Source organism: Nelumbo lutea, chromosome 3 (genome assembly GCF_056320005.1).
Source record: "Nelumbo lutea isolate HS-2025 chromosome 3, American lotus-T2T, whole genome shotgun sequence".
Taxonomy (NCBI): domain Eukaryota; kingdom Viridiplantae; phylum Streptophyta; class Magnoliopsida; order Proteales; family Nelumbonaceae; genus Nelumbo; species Nelumbo lutea.
Window position 1 is genome coordinate 7,235,719 of NC_142686.1, and position 12,803 is coordinate 7,248,521.

General features: G+C 41.4%; 1 protein-coding gene across 2 annotated transcripts; it reads left to right on the forward strand.

Moving 5' to 3' along the window:
* Nucleotides 1-1,853: 1,853 nt before the first annotated feature.
* Nucleotides 1,854-6,959, forward strand: LOC148862662 (serine/threonine-protein kinase AFC2-like). 2 transcript variants are annotated; one of them, XM_088975255.1, is made up of 12 exons: nt 1,854-2,265; nt 3,431-3,623; nt 4,355-4,381; nt 4,601-4,754; nt 4,860-4,908; nt 5,005-5,119; nt 5,408-5,499; nt 5,615-5,771; nt 5,890-5,954; nt 6,053-6,150; nt 6,238-6,340; nt 6,532-6,959. In XM_088975255.1, the coding sequence occupies exons 1-12, from the start codon at nt 2,173-2,175 to the stop codon at nt 6,676-6,678; spliced, it is 1,293 nt and encodes a 430-aa protein (XP_088831381.1). In that variant the 5' UTR covers nt 1,854-2,172; the 3' UTR covers nt 6,679-6,959. The 2 variants fall into 2 exon arrangements, with proteins under 2 accessions (XP_088831381.1, XP_088831382.1); XM_088975256.1 differs by having other exon boundaries at nt 1,977-2,256.
* Nucleotides 6,960-12,803: the final 5,844 nt, after the last annotated feature.

A 12,803-nucleotide genomic window follows, 5' to 3' on the forward strand; every position in this document is an offset into this window, starting at 1 on the left:
TAAATTATAATCTATTTGTATATCTGGGAACAATGACAAATAGAATAATATATCACGGTACAAGGGTGAGATATTGTATGATAATTAGGGACTTTGGAAAATAAAAGAAGAAAACAAATAAAAATTTATTAAGTAGGGAAAAGTGAAGGGGCAATAAGGAAGGAGAATAAAAAAAATAAACATTTCTAGGTAGGAAGGATCGTATTGGCAATTTCATCATGACACATTGACACAAGAAGAATGAAGCAATATGTATTCTATAGGGCTCTCTTCCCCTAGAGAAAGAAATGGTTGTTTCTCTTTTGAAAACCTTAATATATATATAATAACAAAATGAATGTACAGGCACACTTTCTCTTTGGGGGAAATGGTATCCTATATACGGAGACCATGAAATGTACAAAATGACATCAAGTTGAATAGTCACAATGTGTCAAGTGTCAACACTCAATTTTTGTTTGATCCTTTCACTTACCTCTTTGTACCCTCTTCTTAGATACCAAAAACCTAAAAATACAATCATATTAACTTGAGACTTTTTAAAACCTGAAATACCCTCATTTGAGACAACCCATGAGATAAATAAAAACCTTGAAATCAATATCAACGTCCGATTAGGCATCATCCCCAGACTTGGAAAAATATAACTTAGTAACACATCAACTACAAAGATTTATTGTTCATCATGCCAACTTCCTTTCCAACAACCTTGATCTATGTGATATTCAAATTCTAATTCCTCCAAAATCAAATCCAACATATCCATTACCTCAAGATCACTAGGAAACAATAAACTAGTGAATCCTAACACAAAACTACTATAACTAGTCGCAAAAACATCACGATCTCATTATGAAAGCATTGAACAATTACCTAGATCGACCATATCTTTCTTATATCAGAACCATCCACTTGATTTTTCATCCTAATCCATTCCACCTACCAAATTCTACCTCAAAATTCCCTTGTTTGACCCCCCATCAAGCCTAGATTCTATTTCAGTAAATCTCATTAATTAGAGCTTACCATTCATCATCCAAACTTCATATGACCAATCAAACCTTACAATTATATTAAGATACCCAAAAAAACATATAGTACATTAAATTTCATGACCAAACACCTCCATTTGATCGTTGAAAAAGTAAGAAAATTGATTTATTTAAGGTGTGCTCGACAATGGTACAACGGGTCTAGCGAATGAATTTTTTTGAGGTATTCGACTTTGACAAACAAAAGGTGGAGGTATTGGTGCTATGCATGAATTGGAGCCAAGATCAACAATCATTGCTCTGGTCGACGACAATGGAAACGACGTTAGTGGAGGGGGTTATGTCACCACTGGGTTTGTTGCTGTTGAAATGAATAAAACAATGAAAGAGGAGAAGAATGAGGGAGAGGAACGAAGAATAAAATTGAGTTTTTAAAAGCAAAAATTCTCGATCAGTACTCTATACTTTGGCTCGAGTGACAATTTAGTCCCCAAACTTTAAAATGTGATAATTCAGTACCCAAACTTTCAAAATGTGACAATCCAATACATGCCATTAACCAATCACATTTTAAAATTTCCAATTCTGAACTATCACATTTTGAAAATTCAAATAATAAATTATCGCATTTTAAAATTTGTGGACTAAATTGTCACTCAAACTAAAATACAATCTTTCACTAAATATTAACGAATGCTAAAATCAATTATCAAAAATTTAAAAATAATAAAGATACTTCGTAATAATAATCAAACAATAATAATAGAGTTAGTTAATTAATTAAACCTTACGAGTAATTTAAGAAATTTTATGCCATAACTCTTCTTTTTATAAGTTGAGCCGAGCCTCGCCTCGTCCCTCGGGACGAGTCAAAAGGAAATTTGTCGAGACCGAAAGCCAACTTAACTATGGTTGAAATATAACTAGGGTTAAGTTAAGGTCAGACTACCAACACCAAACAATTAGCCAATTAGGTTTTGAAACGAGTCGCGACAAACACGGCAATCTCAAGTTTATCAACCGCCTCTTGCTTTGCTAGGGTTAGGGTTTCCTCATCAGAAAGCCCACCGCCTCATCGGCCATCGCCTCATTATCTTTCTTGTTTTCTTCAGTCTGATCTTTCGAAATCTATAATTGCTCTCTATTCTCTTCAAGTATTTTGTTTTTCTTGATCTCGGAGATGGAATGCTTGACGGAATTTCCTCATTCTCACATGGATCGGCGTCCTCGTAAGAGGCCGAAGCTAGCTTGGGATGTACCTCAGGTACCTACGGTAGGTTTTATTTTTTTCCGAACTTTATAATTTTTTTCTCCACGGTGTTTGCGTTGTCTTTATCTTTTCGTTGATAGATCTGATGGATTTCTTTGAAGTTTATCCTTGTCAGATCTGGTAAGGTTCTTTTATTGTTACCAAAAGTTCAAGGGATGATTTGTTGTTTTTTATAACGATATTGATATTGCTCAGGTGGATCTATGAATTTTCTATTTATTCTTTGCCTGATCTGATAGGTACTGGTAGATTTTTCTTTTTTGATTGTTCTAGTTTACATCATCGTGGTATTTGGAGCGATCTAACTGTAGCTTTAATCAGATTATGTGATTTTCTGTGGTTGGAATTCTATTCGTTTTCTCGTTGGATCTTCATAAAAGATGATGTTCCTTTCAAAGAATAGGATTTTTCCTACCAGGTTACATAGCTTTCTTCCATAAACTAATAAATACCAGATTTCATGCTTGTTTTGTGCCATTACGTTCGGGTCTTTTCGTCGTTTTCTCTATTATGCTTGATTTTTTTGTTAAATATTATATTTGATTTTGGTTTCGCTGTCTTTGATTCCCTTTTTGGCTTCGGCTTATGCTTATTGCTTGGTATTTAAAATTTGGTCTTTTATCTTTTTACGGTTAATCGGAAAGTTGGGTTTTATATGGAAGCTTCAGATCCATCGCTGGGTAAATTTATTCTCCATGTTTATTTTATAAGACTTTTTATTATTTCGTAAGAAATCTGTTATGGTGCATTTAGGCCTTTTGGCGTTTCTTATTTGCAAATTAAAAATTATTTTTAATCGTAATTGTATGTAATTTCAATTTCAATTGTGATAATTAGGTTTTGTCTAAGTTTTTGGGTTATTGGTTGTCGGCCTTCTTGCTTATTAGTTAGCTTTGTTAATGGAAGAACATTTTGCTATCTTGGTTCTTATTTGCTCTGTTGGATTTCCTATAGAATTTAACTATTTACTTTATTCTTCTTTATTTATTGTAAAGGATACTCTGTTTTGGTGTGGTAAGCATTCCATGTTTCTTCATCCAAATAATATCTGTTTATTTATGGGATGTTGACAATCACTGAGGGGTTTTATTGGAAGGGGATAATAATGGGAGGGGAAAGATTTTACTTATGTTTGTTGAGTGGAATATGAATGGATGGCTGTGTGTAGGCTCAGCCAGGATTATTTTGTGGGCAAGAGGTTGGAAACTTGACAAGCTTTGCACCTTCAAGAGCACCCTCAGAACATACTAGTTCTTCTCTGTTATTAAAGGGAGTGGCTCGAAATGATTCCCCCCCATGGCGAGATGATGACAAAGATGGACATTACATGTTTGCGCTTGGAGAAAATTTAACTTCTCGCTGTAATTACACTTGATCACCATTAAAGAACTGTTCTTTACATTTAAATTATGTGGTCTGATCATCCGTTATGTTAAATGCTCTGTTTGATTCTATTGGTTTTCGATAATGCAATGTCACCTTCTTTCTGTTTTGGAGTCTTCACCATCTTGTTATGTTCCTTGGTTCATGTGTTTTTAACTTTTAGCTCACCTTTGCAAGTTTTTTTATGCCTTTTTAATTGGTATATCAACCAAATTTTATTTATTTTGGTTTGTCTAAAGATTTCTCCAAGCCAAATCAACTTTCCATTAAGCCAGTGCCAAGTTGGTTTGGATTGCCGAGATACCTGAAAGTTATATGATTCCCTCAAGTATAGGGTGTTTGGTTTTCTAAGATAGCTGTTTTTGGGTTGTATGCTGATTATGAAAATAACTGTCTTTTATTCTAGCACCAAACACGTTGTTTTGCTCTCTCTTGCACCATCAATGAAATCTTCAACTCTTTTTGAAGGCAGGCCGTAAAAACCCTCCTGCTGCTGACATATTGATCTTTCCATGTGGGGCTTTCCAAAATTAGATTTCCTCTAGGGTTTATTCACTTGCCCATTTTTAATTTGGCTGAGACCATGAATTTAGCATGTATTGGAATTTTATTATCACAAATATTTTAGTGTTTATGGTTGGAAGCTAATTCATGATCCATATTTGAAGATCACTTTTCCTAATTTGTGATTTTTTGTCATTGTTTTCAGATCGGATTCACAGCAAAATGGGTGAAGGTGAGTTTTTGTCCTTGAATTCTTGAAGTAGATGTTTGTTTTATTTTCATCTTTTGTTGTTCTTAATATGATTCTATTACTTGTTCTTCAAGGATTTTGCTTTATTTTAATCTTAAGTTGTCACTTACACCTCACTCTCTTATTTATTATGTGTATTTATATGTGGACATGCATGCAAACATTTCCTCTAATAACTTTTTCTGGTCTTCTCTTCTACAGGGACTTTTGGGCAGGTTTTGGAATGCTGGGACAGGGAAAGGAAGGAAATGGTTGCCATTAAAATTGTTCGTGGCATTAAGAAGTATCGTGATGCTGCAATGATAGAAATTGAAGTCCTTCAACAGCTGGCAAAACATGACAAAAATGGTGGCCGGTGAGTTTTATTACATCCATTCTCTCATACATACTTAATCCCTTGTTGGCACTGTAGTTGGTTTAAGGTAAACCTTGTGTGGTTAAGCTGGTTTATTCTTTGCAGTTGTGTGCAAATACGGAACTGGTTTGACTATCGTAATCATATCTGTATTGTAAGTATATGGTTGATCTGTAATGGCTTGATTTCCCCAATTTCACAAATATTTTGGGGGTTAAGGCTTGTGGATGGATTTAAATTCTTTCAACAGGTATTTGAGAAGCTTGGACCAAGCTTATACGATTTTCTACGGAAAAACAATTATCGCTCTTTTCCCATTGATCTAGTTCGCGAGATTGGAGGGCAACTGTTGGAATGTGTAGCATGTGTGTAGTCATCTTGCCAGTTCCTTTTGTCCTTTTCAAGTTGTACCGCAACAATTGTAGTTGGAGATAAATTGCATCTTCCCTTAAAATTGCTTAAGGAATCATTACAATTTTATCTCTATTAGGATTCTTATAATCTTTTACTGTTGGTAGTTGTTATATGACTAGAAGTAGCTTGTTTGTTGTCATCTATTGTTAGTGATTACACATTTGAAATGTTTTACTCCTTTTGGCTTTCTTCATTTGTGCTATGAATACTTGTTTATGTTTGTGATTTATTTTTTGCAGTCATGCATGATTTGCGTTTCATTCATACTGATTTGAAGCCTGAGAACATTCTATTTGTCTCCCCAGAGTATGTTAAAGTACCAGACTACAAGGTATACTTGTGACTTATTTTATGCATTTTGGTCATGTTTTCTTACCCAATTTCACAATTCCCTGTCCTTAAACAACTGTTTTTAATGTTTGTTTTTTTCCTTTCTGTGATTACAGGTTTCCTCCCGATCCCCCAAGGATGGTTCATATTTCAAAAGGTTGCCAAAGTCCAGTACTATAAAGGTAATTGATTTTGGTAGCACAACATATGAGAATCAAGACCACAGCTACATAGTTTCAACTCGGCATTACCGTGCACCTGAAGTCATTCTAGGTATGTTTCTGCTCATTCTCATTTGTTATCGTATTTTGATTTTATGATGAATTATTGATATTTGTGACAAGTACGAAGGGGAGTGATTTAACTAAATCCTGTCTTGACATGTTTATAGGACTTGGGTGGAGCTATCCATGCGACATATGGAGTGTTGGTTGTATTTTGGTGGAGCTATGCTCGGTATTCTTGCGCCCAAATGCCTGTTTTTGTTTTCTTGTAGTTGGAAGTTTTGCTAGTAAGCATCAAAATTTGATTATTCCAATTTTGCGTGACCACAGGGAGAGGCTTTGTTTCAGACCCATGAGAACTTGGAGCATCTTGCCATGATGGAGAGAGTATTGGGTCCATTGCCTCAGCACATGTTGAAGCGAGTGGAGTAGGTTTTCTGATAGACTTGAACTTAGTGTTCCATAATTTAGACATTGATCCTCATTTTGTAACTTGGGTTTAATTCTATGTTTAGCCGACCTGCTGAGAAATACGTTAGAAGAGGTAGACTAGACTGGCCTGAGGGTGCAACATCAAGAGAGAGCATTAAAGCTGTTACTAAGTTGCCTCGTCTGCAGGTTATTTATATCACCCATGTCGTCATGTTTCCTGTTTTCTAACTTCTGGTGTTTTAACCAGGACACCCTGCGTGAACTCCCATTTCCTTGTTTATTTTCACGGAATGCTGTCTTTTCTTGTTGATCATTGTGGTTAATTTTTCTATTGTGCGTTAACTTGGTTTGTATTTTTCTTTTTTTGGTATTCGCAGAACCTAGTAATGCAGCATGTGGACCATTCGGCAGGGGATCTTATAGACTTGGTACTAGGTTTGCTCAAGTATGACCCTGTGGACCGGCTTAGTGCTCGCGAAGCGCTGAGGCATCCCTTCTTTACAAGGGATCATCACAGGAGATGATAAATGTACAGTATACGAAACCTTTAGCCCATGAAAGATTTTTAGGATCACACGCGGGGGATGTTGGAGCTTTGGTTCTAGAAGTGTATAAAATTAGTCGGGCTGGGTCTGTGGCTTCTGGGCTGATGATGTACAAAAGAGTAATGAAAGAAATTAGACTCCAGGGGTTTCTCATCCGGAGTCCAACTCCCCCCAAGGAAGGAGCGTTCTTTTATTTTTTCTCCTCGTAATGGATATACATTACAATGACATACAACTGAGAATCTAACAAAATTGCTACATTGCTCCTTTGTTTCTCCTTGACCAATTTAACAGGCAAATCTCACCCAGCAACCCACCCAGAGAATGAAGTTCATCATAATTGATTTACTTAATCATGATTAGGAAGACAGTTGCAGAGTTTCAAGTTAGTATTAGCACATTTTTAGTTTTTTTTTTCATCTATTTGAAGCTATAAATTCCTTTAAGGAATTAGCAATTCGTTCAATCAGATATAGAACTGGTACATTTGAAGAAGCTACCTCGTCAATCTCACCTGTGACTGCCTATTTCGTTTTGGTTTCTGTTTCCATCCCAAGTCGCAATAATGAATTTGCCATTTTCCCATAAACTTTTGGTTGTGGTTTGTGAATCCTCGACGAGCAGGACTTCGTGAAATCTCAGGCATAGAATTTGAGTCCAGATCTACCTCCATTCCTTGCCCACACGATCGAGATTAATAAAAGTAAAATCGTGAAAGCTTGGAGGCATCCTTTTAAGCATTTGCAAGATAATTCTTCCTAAAACCTTTGCTATTTTAAATTATATAAAGAATGTTGGCAACGACACATGTTAGTTTGCAAGGGCTATGCAGACTCTTTAGTAGATGAAGTTCCACCATTTGCAAGAAACACCGTCGGTGGTCGCAGTCATCATCTAGCCAGTCATCACCTAGCGAATGAGGTGGTTAATGATGTCTAAGGGAAGTTTTTCCCAGTTCCGAATCCTCTTCTGGGGCACTGCACTAGGTTGGCACGCCATGTCCCCTGAGGCTCCATTTCGAAGGGTGCAAATGCAAATATTTGCTGTTTAGGTAAAGTCAAACTCTAGGCTGGTTGGAAGTTCACTTTGCACCGGTGCTATTTGGTTGGTTGAGAGCAAACCAGCAAGTAGTGTATGTCTATGAAGATCAACGCCGCTGAGCTTGTGATGAGGATCATGATCACACGGGTGATCACCACAGAAGCAGCAATGAACATTGTATCCATTGATAAAGTCGCTACGAAAACACAATTGGAGGTCGTTGCAATGACTTAGAATCATCCGGAAGTGATGAATTCAATCACGTATGCTTGCGTGCGATGCTCTATGCATCGCTCATGGCTATCCCAAGTCTTGATGGTATAGGTTGCCTTGCGAGCAGCTATGATGGCTTACAGCCACCTCGTCACAATAAGCCATGTTACTAAGACATGTCATTGCTTAAAGATGTTTTACTCTTAACACATGACCGCGAATAGGCACGAAAGGGTTGTAGCCGGAAATGTGCCACATGAGAATTCTAAAAAGGGGGAGTCACAATTTCAAAAGATGCTCACTGGACACATGGCAAACCCCAATTAGGCTTTATGCCTTCACACATTAGGTACCCTGAGAATCATGATCCACTTCCCGAATAAAAAGTCTCTTTGTGTGTTTCTAGTTATAGCTTTAGTGATTCCTCTATAAAAAGGAGTCTACAAAGCTTTCACACGAGATTCATCTCAAGAATACCAAGAGTCTAAGAGAGTCCCCCATGGAGACCAAAATACTTCGCCTTACCATCCTACTTACATAGCAACACATGTTTGCATGTGTTTGTTTGAATTTTAAGTTACAAACACATGAGAGTTGATGCTACACGATCTGAACACTCCTAGCTGGCTGTGACTTGGCTTCTTGCTGGAACGGATGGCACCTAAGAGGAAGGAGAAGCCCGGGGAGTTCTCCCAATGCAAACACTCCGATGGCTAAATTAGAACTGGAGAAATCTCAAAGAAAGAACAGAGAGTAAGAGTGCTGAAAGTGCTTAAGCTTCAATACCTTTGCTTCGTGAGGATTGAGGTTCTTTTATGTCAGAGCTCGGTCACACCTGACATAACCGCCACTGCCCTAGCCATTACTGCCAGGGCAGGTGTAGGTGCAGTTGCAGCTACAGATTGCTATTGCTAGGTACGAACTCGACAGATGTGTCACGCTTTGGTTAGGTACTTGTGCCACCCTGTCGCGCAACTAGTTGGCCAGACCTGTATGGTGTTCGGTTCACTCGGAAGGAAAAACCTGGGTTGCGTAAAACTTACGTGCGGACGTCACGCGATCTGGACTTCACGGACGCCAAAATACGCGCTAAACTGATTTCGCCTTGAGAGTCTCGCAGCCGGTTTTCTTGAGGACCATCAGATTGCTTCGATCTTGACCCTTGGTGCCCGGGCCCAACGACTATAAATAATGGGGGACCCTGGTCACTTTCTTTTGCCACTAAGTATCTTTCGTCTAGCTTGAGCTCGCGTTTGGAGTCTTCAGTTCGGGTCTTCTAGTTCGTTGAGTTCTAGTTCGGTTGCGTTTTTTCCCGGCGAGTCCCCGAGCTTCCCTTTCTCCTTTTTCAGTTCATTTCATTCTATGTCTAGCGGGGACAATCTGTTAGATGAACCCGAGGTGGGTACCTTGGATCGGGGTGACCCTGTTGTCGCCCGGCCTTCTCATGAGGCACAGGTGACTTCGGGTAAGTTGGCGTCCACCTCCTGCCGAGGTCGGGTGCCAGATCAGTTCGTTCCATCAACTATGACGCTGGAGAGGCTTCAACACCTCATCCAACACTTCAACCTGCCTTAGGGGTACTCATATAGTCTTCCTACCGGCAACTCTCCTTGGAAGCACGATTCATATGAGATTGTGATCTTTAGGGAGCAACTCGTTGGTAGGATTCGTCTCCCTCTTCACCGCCACATTCCCGAGGTGTTGAGACGCTTCAACATCACGCTGGACCAGCTCCACCCAAACTCTATTCGGAACGTGGTCGGGACTATCTCCCTTTGTTCCGCACATAACTTTCCCTTAGACACAGACATCCTTTTTCCCATTCTGTTAATAAAGAAGAGCGCCTCGGGCGTTCCCCCCGAGCGCGGGCGGACATACTATCTGTCCCCTCGCCCGGGGTTCAAATTGTTACATTAATTCCCAAGCAAGGTCTCGGTCTGGAAGCGAGACTACTTTGTAGTCCGGAGCAGCACGGAGTGGCCCTTCCTTACTAGCTGGAGGGTGGCTACCCAAGCCCCCAGCATTACTCTCGACCAGAAGACGGGGGAAACATTCCACTCATGGGCTCAGGTTGGGTTTGATCACAGGGATTGCATTGTCGAAGAGAAGCTTACACAGGCCAGTTTTAGCCCGGGTAGGTCTATTTCTACTTTAGTGTCTTGCTTAATCAGCCATGTGTTTTCAAGTTTACTAACACCGAGCTCTAATGCAGGTCCCATGGAGAAAGAAAGGATTACCGACCCGAGGCTCCTTCACCAAATGAAGAAGAGGAAAAAGAGAACCGCCAAGAAGGCACGCGTGGAGCCCCCAAGTACCCCCACCCCTGAACCCGATCTCCCGCAAGCTCCCATCTTGGGACTTGAGCTTCCTAGTGCCCCTCCAGTGATAGATTTGGAGAGGGACTTAAAATCTCAGGAGCCTGAAATGGCAGCAGAGCCGGTCGTTGAGCCAGCTGGGGCTGCCGCCGAAGTTCCTAATCCTGCCGAGGTTGCTGCTGAGGCTTCCGAAGGATTGACTCATCATGCTGCAGAGACGATAGCATCCGGCTCGGGGAGCCAAGAGGAGGAGGAGAGCATCTTGAAACCCCAGGTCAGCCTTGAAAGAAGTAGAGGGGATGTAATCTCCGCAGAGGTTATAGACTAGGCTGAACTCACCCCTGGTCAGCTCGGGGCCCGTGCTGCAACCCACACTATGGTGGTGAGTTCGCACTCTAAGGGTCACCACTTTCCTATTCTTTCATTCTTTCCTCTCTGGTACTGATCGACCTCCTTTTTCCAGGTGAACACTGCTGTACACGCGGTGGCCTTTCAGTCTGACAAATACCTAAGGCGCGCTTTGGCTGCAAAGGAGTCATCTCGCGCAGCTCATACTGATATGAGGGCAGCTCGGTGCAAGATTCATCAGTTGGAAAGTGACGCTGCAGCTTAGAAGGGCTTTATTGAAGTTCTGCTGTGAGAGAACAAGGAGCTAGCCCGTGAGAGGGGCAGGCTGAAAGTTGAGGTGAACGGGCTTAGAGCAGGCCAAGAGGCCTTAAAGCTTGAGGTGGAGAGCCTAAAGGCAGGTTAGAAGGCTTCGTAGCTCAAGGCGCAAGCGCTTAAGGAAGCGAAGGGGGTCCTAGAGCACGAGGTGGAGTACCTTACGACTGACATTAAGGAGAAGACCGAAATCTTCGATCAAGCTCTCGAGGAGACAAAGGTCCAGGCCATTATCGACTACGTCAAATCATCTAAGTTTGACGATGTGATGTCACAGGTCTACCGTAGGGGGTTTAAGCTCAGTAGGTGGTTGATAAGGCATACATACCCCGACCTCGACACAAGTGCCATCACCACCTGGAGGATCACAAACGACATGGCCCGCCAGGCCATGGATGACCCAGACTCCGAAGAGGAGGGCGACGATGAGGAGGCTGGTGCTACCGACCTGGCTGACACCCCCAAAGAGGCTCCGAGTGAGGTCGACAAGCCCTCGAAGTAATTGTGTGTTCCTTGTACCCTGGGCCTGCGAGCTCAGTTTTTACTAAGAGTGCATATTTTGTTAAGTGTTTGTATAATTCTCTTCTGCCGAAGTGTTTGTCTTATCCCGAGCTATCAAGCTAGTGAGTTTAGTTCTCGAGGTAGGCGTCCTTCTACTGCTGTCACCCCGAATTGTTTCCCTGTACTTGGTAGGGGTGACCATAATATTTTACAACATACCCTGAGGGGGACATACTAAGGCACGTGCTTGACATGGCTACTTAGGTCAGTGTTTACCCTTGTCAACATTATCGAGGTAGGCTAAGTGTTAGGGAGTTTGTACCCAAGATTCCTTTTGTCCTTGGCATACTGAGCCTATGCTGGCGAGATGGTTAAGTCAAATATAGCGTCGAGGTTCTTAGTTAGCTCGACGCATTGGCCCTGCCGAGGTGGTGACTGGGTCTTGTGTTGCCGGGGTCGTCGCTAGCTCGGTGAATTGGCCCTTTGGCTCTTGGAGTGATCCGTGGTCTACTCAATTTGGTAATTTATGGGTAATGTTATCGTAGTAAGACACAATAAGGCAAAGTAAGGCATAGTAGTGCATATGCCCGTCTTCTGGTTGTATGCCAAGGTGAGCTAAGCGTCGCGGGATCTGCTGGTTTGCTTGCGCCCTCGATACGTCATGTACTGTGGTAGCACCTTAAAATTTATTCGCGTCATAGAGGTGGTCCGCTCTCGGAGTTTAATTGCATTGAGATCTTTGTTAGCTCGACATTTTGGCCCTTTAGCCCTGAGAGTGACTCGTGGTCCATTTTCTGAAAGTCTGCCCCTACTGAGAGGGTGACTGGATCTTGTGTTGCCGAGGTCGTTGCTAGCTCTATGAATTGGCCCTTAGGCTCTAGAAGCGACTTGCGGTCTACCCAGTTCGGTGATTTATGGGTAATATTGTCTTAGGTTGACAATATTCCATAACCTTGCGAAGAACTAGTTCGCCAACGTGGAGAGTCCGCTTTTTGACCCTGGCGTTATAGTAGCGAGTTATCCTTTGCTAGTAGGCTGCGGTCCCGATGTATGCGAGGTCTCGTACTTCGTCTAGCAGGTCGAGGTTGGTGCGTAGCTCGTCTTCATTTGCTTTGTCTTCATATGCTTCTAATCTCAGCGAGGAGACTTCAATCTCGGTTGGGATGACTGCTTCGGTGTCGTATGTAGGGTTAAAGGGTGTTTCTCCTATGGCAGTCTTTTCCGTGGTACGGTAAGCCCATAGTACATTGGGCAGATCATCCGTCCACAGTCCCTTAGCTCGGTCCAGACGCGCTTTTAGACCTCGAAGGATAGCCATATTCATAACTTCCATTTGGCCATTTGCCTGAGGGTGTGCCACCGAGGTGAAGTTCT

Coding starts and splice junctions, on each gene's coding strand:
- LOC148862662 (XM_088975255.1), top strand. CDS start 2,173: ATGGAATGCTTGACGGAATTTCCTCATTCTCACATGGATCGGCGTCCT. Junction 3,624..4,354: donor AGAAAATTTAACTTCTCGCT/GTAATTACACTT, acceptor CATTGTTTTCAG/ATCGGATTCACAGCAAAATG. Junction 5,120..5,407: donor ACTGTTGGAATGTGTAGCAT/GTGTGTAGTCAT, acceptor TATTTTTTGCAG/TCATGCATGATTTGCGTTTC.